The 8,266-nt window shown below is 31.6% G+C and overlaps 3 protein-coding genes across 3 annotated transcripts; 1 reads left to right on the top strand and 2 right to left on the bottom strand.

The window, feature by feature from the left end:
- Positions 1-305: 305 nt before the first annotated feature.
- On the bottom strand, positions 306-542 carry LOAG_18454 (hypothetical protein; the record flags this gene model as incomplete). Its single annotated transcript, XM_020451114.1, has 1 exon — positions 306-542. The coding sequence occupies one exon, from the start codon at positions 540-542 to the stop codon at positions 306-308; it is 237 nt and encodes a 78-aa protein (XP_020305133.1).
- A 1,140-nt stretch (positions 543-1,682) lies between these two features.
- On the top strand, positions 1,683-4,679 carry LOAG_10600 (hypothetical protein; the record flags this gene model as incomplete). Its single annotated transcript, XM_020448196.1, has 9 exons — positions 1,683-1,826; positions 2,168-2,440; positions 2,677-2,771; positions 2,981-3,059; positions 3,151-3,205; positions 3,399-3,575; positions 3,680-3,811; positions 3,898-3,986; positions 4,304-4,679. 9 exons carry the CDS (start codon positions 1,683-1,685, stop codon positions 4,481-4,483), a joined length of 1,224 nt encoding a protein of 407 aa, XP_020301639.1. The 3' UTR covers positions 4,484-4,679.
- A 352-nt stretch (positions 4,680-5,031) lies between these two features.
- LOAG_10599 (hypothetical protein) lies at positions 5,032-8,130 on the bottom strand (the record flags this gene model as incomplete). Its single annotated transcript, XM_020448195.1, has 8 exons — positions 5,032-5,325; positions 5,527-5,616; positions 5,717-5,943; positions 6,073-6,142; positions 6,417-6,599; positions 6,856-6,951; positions 7,054-7,162; positions 8,063-8,130. The coding sequence occupies 8 exons, from the start codon at positions 8,128-8,130 to the stop codon at positions 5,032-5,034; spliced, it is 1,137 nt and encodes a 378-aa protein (XP_020301638.1).
- Between the last annotated feature and the right edge of the window lie 136 nt (positions 8,131-8,266).

Raw genomic sequence — 8,266 nt, 5'->3', positions numbered from 1 at the left:
AAATAGAGGAAGTGTTATATGAACAGATGGATAGCGATGGCACAAACAAATAACAGAAGAGGAAGATAAGTGCATCCAAATGCACGCACGCGAACAGATGCATAGACATATCATAGAGAAATAAAGCGGACAACAGCGCCATTATTCTCACCCTGCACTCCTCATTACTGAACTGCACTTTAAAGTACACAGGCACATAGACAAACGCACACACAGACATACACACACAGATACAGATACATGCACGCACAAATACAGGTATGCATGCATGCATGCATGTATACACAAGTATACTCACTCGCATCTTAGAGTGGTACAGGCAAAGGACTTAAGAAATTAACTGGAAATAGAACAGGGAAATAGGACTGTTTGGTACGTGTTATCGTTTCAGGTTGTGACATCCTCTCGAATTTTTTTTTTTCAGGTAGACGAGTATGTCCGTATGTGTGTGTGTATGCGTGCATGTATTTGTCTGTATGTGTTTGTGTGGATGTGTGTGTACGTGTGAGGGGACACTGTCCACCCTTCAAATACTTCGACATGCTCAAAAGAGTGAGTGATGTGAACTTTTTCTAAAATAATTGCATTTTTAGAAAGTTGTATGTACAATGTGTTGCACAAGCGATCAGGAAATTTGTATGATTAAGTAGTTATTATGAGTTAACAGTTTCAAGAGAATCTAACGTAAGATAGTCACCACTATATCAACTATTTTCGAAAATTCTGCCTAGTCTGTGAAGATAACTCTGCATGCTGAAATCTCCACGTATATCCCGAGATATTCTGGAAAATCCTACCTAGTCTACGGAGATAACTTCGCATAATGACATAGGTTATCACTTCGCATATTGACATAGGTCATCAAACGATTGCCCGATGAATTAAACAGAAGTTTGACGGTTGCATCTCTTTCGTTATTCCGGTGTACGGTTACGACAGATACGCCAAAATTAGTAATTGGAAGTTTCTGTTAGTTTCGATTGTTGGTTATGGTGTAAATGCTTAAATTATGAATAGCATAAAGACTGGCGACAGTTGACTTCCGGAGAATTTTCCGGAGGATTTTCTGGATACTGATTATAGTTTTCTAAAAATATGCATTCATAAATGAAATAAAATAAAATTTACGTGCAAAATGAAGAAGATTAAAAATGTTGTTAGATTAATTGCTTAATGGACTCTAATGCTAAAATAATGTCAGCTGCTAAAAATGGAATATTTTACTTTTTGCTAGAGAAACTTTCCACAGAGCAATTACGAAAAATCACTGGGTTGTTATTTGTTATGTTTTTCTAGATTTTTTGGTGGGGTTATATTTCAGGAGAAATATATAAATAAAGAAGTGACATGATATTTTAAGAGAGATTACTCATAAAATCAATGATTTGTATTGCTCTCTGTTTTACGATTACGGCTAGTTCTACGGTTTCACGGTTTCATTATCTTTAGCAATCAAACGAAGTTACAAAGTTATGGCGATCAGTGCTGCAGTTGTTAACGTAAGAGATTTTTGTAATTCATTCCTCAATCGCCAAATGTTATTCTCGATTATTTTTGTAATTCATTCCCTAATCGCCAAATGTTATTCTCGATTTTAGCTTAATACAGTTTATGATAAATCCTTTATTATGATAAATTCAACCAGTGGCAATTTCAGGCACAATGATCAGTAATTATTGATGATGACATCCCACGACAATTCGATAATCATATCGGAAGCCGATAATTTAGATAGTTCAGTCGAACTTGTCTCGGGTGATGGAATTGAACAGCATGAATCGGTGCAGCAACATCAAGAGGCTGACTCGGGGATGAGTTATACTACAGTACGTTCTAATATCGTAAGCAACAAATCTATGCTCTAAAGTAAAAGTAATTTAATTGTGGAAGTACATCACTACGTATGTTCATTGCTAAGATATACGACGTTCTCATGTCAAATATCATCGATAGTTAATGTTCTTTTACTGGTTCAGTGTATTCTTGAATCAAGGGATTCATCATGAATCGTAGCTAACATTTGATATGGAAACATATGCGTATATCTTTATACATTTATGACATCTTTATGTACGGCATGTCTTAGCTAACAATGCATATAATATACAAAACTTGCTAGATTCAAATTCAAATTGATGTTTTGAGCATAAGAGATTACATACTTCAGGTTCCGTTGGAAGTATTGGAAGTAGCCGGTATCGATATTGAGAATTCAGGTGAATTAACTGAAGAGCAAATAAATACAATCATGTCCTTGATTGAACCAAGTGGTTCAACTCAGCAGCATGATTTGAAGCAAGAACAAGCTGATATACCACAGGCATCTTATGCTAATAGTATGCCCAGTTCTTCATGCGAATCAGGCGATCGTTTAACGTTGTACATTTTGGATGATGGCTCATTGAAGCTTACGGATGCTACATTTCAGAAGGAATTTTTTGTGAGTTCTTCGACTTAATTATTCCAAAAATAATTGATATTAATTACGAAATACCAATAACTTAATCTTCTTGAGTGGTTTTGCTTAGTGATTCAATGGTTGGAAAGTAATGGTTATCAGGAAATCGTGATGCATACATCATATATGATTCTAATAATTGGGAACTCAGGATAATATAACATCCGTAGTATTATTTTGTTGCGACCTTATCGCTTTTGGTACATTCGCAATTTCAGTTCACATCGGAGGAGTTAGCATTGCACAATATTGATGTTGACAATTTAACTGATGAAACTTTGCAAAGGATCATTCAGATGGCAATGGAATCTAGGTTTTTATATTTGTTTGCTGCGAATAGATTTAACGATCTATTTTAAGTAAACTATATTGCCTAAATAAATGACTCAAATGTATAGTTTAAAAAGTAATGGATAAAAGATAAATTCTTCATGCTTCTGTAGAGAATAGTTTATTCTTTTCCAAGAGTCTAGGTTGCATTTCTGGTCCGGAAATTGAAGTGGGAAATATGTCATTTTCCAGAAACGAGGTAGTGGTGATGAAAAGGCGAAGAATCGAAGATGATGGCTGTGTGGAATTCGCAGGACCAAATTTTTTCGCTGTAAGTTCTTCATTCGTGAAAGAAATTGTTTGCTTAGATTTGTATTTCTTAAATTTCTGGAGTAAGAAAGTTAAATAATCAGTCGTTTCAGAACACTTCTGTGGAACCACCGACGTCTACTGCTTCAAAAAGAGCGCTCGTCAACGGTAATGAGTAAATGATATTTAAATCCTCATATTTTTATTTACTGGCTAAATTTATTGCTTTCTTTGTTGACCGAATTGATTTATCAATGTCTTTTTTTTCAACTTTTGAAGTTTGTTCCCTTCTGTATGGTAGTTTAGAATTTTTCTGATTATCTTGTTTAAAAGGTAATGATGTTGGTGACAGTTGTTTCAGAAGAGCACCATGTCGACTCACAACTGTCGTTAATAGGCACTGAGGTTGAAATTAAACGAGATGGTAAAGTATATTCAGCCACAATTAAGTACTGCAGGCAGAGTGGAGGATACAAAGTGCAGTTCAGTGATGGGCATTTCGAATGGGTTAGCGAAGATGAGATACGATTACTTCACGGTATATTTTCATAAATTTAAGTCAGTCCCTCTTTTCAATATCTTCTTTTTTTACTGTCGTAGTTTTGTTGAAACTGATTTAATAATAGTCTATTGTGCTCTCAGGCGAAGGTCCTGGAAAACGTAGTGATCATGAATCCTATAGTGAAAGGACGGGAATTGTATCTTCCGGAGGTATTGGTGGCGATACAGTATCAAAAAATATTAACGGTCGGAGATGCATTTCTCAAATTCCAGGTGTGTATCTTTTACTTGATGATTTTCTCTTACTTTTATTTCGTCTTTTAAAACTAAACGATTAGTTGGACAGTACAGTTTTCTAGGTATCAAAGTCACTCCAACAAATGGTTGTCATAAACAGGAAGAGCCAAATTTTTGCTGTGTTGTATGCGATCGGAAAGTTTATCAAAAGGTTTACTCTGTTCTTGATATTATTACTGTGCTTCGGAAACTTACAGATCTCTTCAATTTTGAAATATGGACTTGTATTGAAATTATGAAAAAACTGTTTCCTTGGACTCCAAATAAATGGTATTTTTTCGTGATAGAGGGGCAACAGAAAGTGGAGGTAATCACCACCAAAGCCAAGTAGTGTAATTCTGTAGGTTATAGTTACATCTGAACAAGATGATGGAATCATACAGAATCTCATCTCTCAGTTTGTTTTTTCACACTTTTGAAAGTTGAAAATTTTAGCCATTTCTTAGAGTTCATTTAAAAACCTTCCAGGAACCACAGTACATTGTAATACGTATTCCTGCTTGCGATAGATGTGCTGAGCAAAAGATGATTTTGCTAGATGGTGCCACAAAAGATTGCGAAGCGCAGACATGTGCCACCATTCTTAAAAATGATCTTCGTATTACTGCTGCTGCTGCTGCTGCAAATGGCGAACAGGGGCGAAATTAACTTGGAATGATTGGTTTTGATAACTCTTATACACATTCTGACAAACTCTCTCGTCTTTCGGTAATGTAGAAATATCCTGTTAAACACAATTTTAATGTTCAGTCGAATTTGGTTATGATTATCTTTCCGGAAGCATTTATAGATGGTAAGATCAAGATATTGTTAGGACAAAGAAAACGTTTGGTTAGAAGACGGGTTGTTTCATAAAATTGTGTAGTTTTAAGGAATTTAGGGAAATTCTTAGAAATCTTTTATTGAACAAATCGACTGTTTTCTGTAAATAATTCTCAAAAGAAAGGAAGTTGTTTCATATATTCAATTGTTCTGTTTTTAAGTGAAAAGTTAGGCGGACGATTATGCCTTTGAAGTTTGGCCGGATGCTCTTCTCTTCCTGAGTCTTCCTTCAGGAACTCTTCCGGATAAATTATATTTAAAATGCGCTTGCTGTACCAGTGATAAACAAAGTTCTTTATTTATTTCAATTCTCGAATTCCATTTTTGAAATTTAATTCGTATTTAAAAATAAAAAATAAGAATCCTTGGAAAGGTCATTTCTTTCTTATCATAAATCGTTGTATTGCATTCAAACACTCCACGCTTTGCAAACGTTGCATAAGCAAAGAAATCTCATGTTCATTTTGTGCGAGAAGTGCTTCACGATGGATGTTTCGGAGTAATTCTTTGTTACAGAACAATGATTCAGACGGTAATTGCGAAATTTTTCGTATATAATTTTCTGCCTCTTCTCGAAAACTGAATGATGGGATCACCCGACATACCAGGTTTCGCTCAAATGCTTCTTGTGCAGTTAATTTTTTATCAAAAATTAAAATTTCTGATGCCTGAAATGATTTAAAAGTACAAGATATATGATTTCCGTCTAAATCGTGTCATTTTATTTGAATTGAAAGTATGTGGTTTTGTCATGAGATTATTTGATGAGTCTCGAGCTATAGTATCATTTGAAATCAATTTCCATTTGCGTCTGTTACAAAATCATTTGTCCATTAACTTATTCATTTATTGTTTAAATCATCACAAACCTTGCTATGTCCCATTAACATTGGGAATGTGTACGATGAACAGCCTTCCGGAGATTGTCCCAGCAATGTAAATGGTGTACTAAATGTTGCCTAGAAATTTGAAATATATCCACCTATAAGTTTGTTTGAATAGTAATAATTAAAAAAAGGCTATTACTGAAATCAAAACAAAAGTTGATTCACAACAAACCTTATCAGAAGCTAGAACCAGGTCAAATAAAGGAAGTACAGTAACAGCAATACCGATTGCAGGACCATTAACCAGTGAAACCAAAACTTTCTTGTGATTGATGTAAGCAGTAACATAAGAACTCAGCAACTGAGATATTTTAGAAATCATACGTGATGTGTCCTTGGAATCATTAGCTTTAGTGAAGTTCGACAAATCATTACCACTACAGAAATACTGACCTGATCCTGTCAACCAAAAATTGTTAGTTTCAGAAATGCTATGAAACATTTCCCAAACTTTTGACAAAAGTGCTTAAAGCTTGAAAAGTACTTGAAAATAAAAATGATATTATGGATATTGATAAGAATGTTTACCGATAAATGCGGTAACTGTTGTATCAATCTCATTTGCATAATTCAAGGCATTTTTGATACCATCATACATCTAAATCTTAATTTTTAGTTTAAAATTAAATCAATCATCTTCCTCTATTTAACCAATTTCTCATATTATAAGGTATTATTGTGCTATGTAAAGCATTGTATAACATTTAAAGTATGTTAATTTCACGCGTATCTTTGCGTTTAATATCAATGATAAATTCTTGATAGCTTAAATTTAATTAGCTCCATAATTATTTATTCAAGTAAATATCATTTAAATATTTTAAAATATTGAAAAAATTGTAAATAATGCGAAAAAGTTTCCCATTACACACCTCTAAAGTTAAAGCATTGTATTTATTTGGCCTATTAAGCTTTATCCATAAAATCTTATCTTCAATGATAATATCAAGACCAGGTGTCGGTTTTAGACTATCACAAACTGTTGATTGGGAAACTTTTAGTGTCGTTGTAGATAATTTATTAATCAAATCAATGTACATTTTTCGTGCTTCATCCTGAAATATTTCATGATAAAATTGCAAACTCAAATATGAGGAGAAGGGATAGAAAGCGTAAAATAAAAGTGACAATTGACAAATTATAAAATTTAATTAATTTCATTAATGTACATCTTTTATCCTTTATCCTTAATATTAAATGATAAAATTGCAAACTGTAATATGAGGAGAAGAGATTAATAAACGCGAAAGAAATGGGACAGTTGATAGAGTATGAAGTTTAATTAGCTTAATTAATTGAAAAAAAAAATACCATTGATTTTCCTTTGAATTCCATCCAACTATCATATTTTGCTTGTGAAGGTGATAATAATGATGGTTGTTTGTTGTTAGCATCACCAATCGTTGCCTTTTGAATGATATAGTTATATGAATATTAGGAAAAAAAAAGGAAAAGATCAAAAATAATAAAGATATTGCTATTAATATGATAAAAGAATGATAAAATTACTTGCTTGTAAAGACCATAAAGTTTCAATTTTGTTGATACATCCTGGCCATCTGATAATTGTTTTGCTTTTTCGATAGCTTGTTGAAATTCTGCTTCCCAAGATTTCAATCTGAAAATTAACTTAAAATATCATCAAAAATTTCGAAATTTTAAGAAAAAATTCCTAAAATGTTGAACAATTTTTGTTTATATATTTTGCATAAAATATACCATTAAAAAAAAAAATAGATATCATAAACAATTTTTGTAATTTATTAATTGTAAAATGGCTAAAACATGCTAATTTTTTTTTTTCTTAAAGTTAATTTCTCAGTTATAAATTCTTTTTCAAAAAAAAATTTCTTTTTTTTTGTTTAAATAACAAAATATGATTAATTTATTACATATGAATGAATGTAAAATTATGAATAAATTAAATGATGAAAATTTGCTTAGTTTCAAAATGCTTTCATAATTCGATTGTTTTATTAGCAACATTGACAATATATTTAATAAAAATTAAAATCTCTTTTACAAATTTCATCTCTTTCCTATGTCATAATGCATTTTGCATAAATGTATCAAAGAATATTTGATATTATTAGTATTTTTGAAATATATATATATATTTCAACGAAATATTTTATAAGACATAAACTTTTTTCTACTTTTTTTTTTCCGCGACTTAAATGAGATCTAGCTAATTGCATTATTATGATATATCATGTAAGCTAGTAATGTGAATGAGAAATATTCCAGGAAAATGCAGACATTTGTTGATTTTTTTGTTGCTTTTTTTTTTAAATTTATTTTAATTAAAATTGATCAAAAAATAAAAATTAAAAACATACCGAAAAAAATCCTTACGTATGAAATATTTTGATGATTGTAAATGAAATTTTAATGATGAAATGGAGTTCATAGTAAGAATTGAAAATGATAAAACTAACTAAACATACAAATGGATATATCGTTGTTGTTCAAAGTGTTCACAGAAAAAAAAAAATAGTTCATTGGGTACAAAGATCACACATAACAACCATTTGTTGTCTGATAATGATTTGTTGATAATGATGTGTTCGGAATGCTGCCAATCATTGATTATCTCAATTTCGTCCAACTAATATTCATTAGTTCATCGATACATCCCAATTTGTATTTATTAAGATTATATCTGAGAGAAAATATTGATTTTATTATTATTATTATTATTATTATTATTATTATTATTATT

This window comes from Loa loa, assembly GCF_000183805.2.
Source record: "Loa loa unplaced genomic scaffold supercont3.318, whole genome shotgun sequence".
Lineage (NCBI taxonomy): Eukaryota > Metazoa > Nematoda > Chromadorea > Rhabditida > Onchocercidae > Loa > Loa loa.
This window is presented reverse-complemented; position numbering and strand designations above follow the sequence as displayed.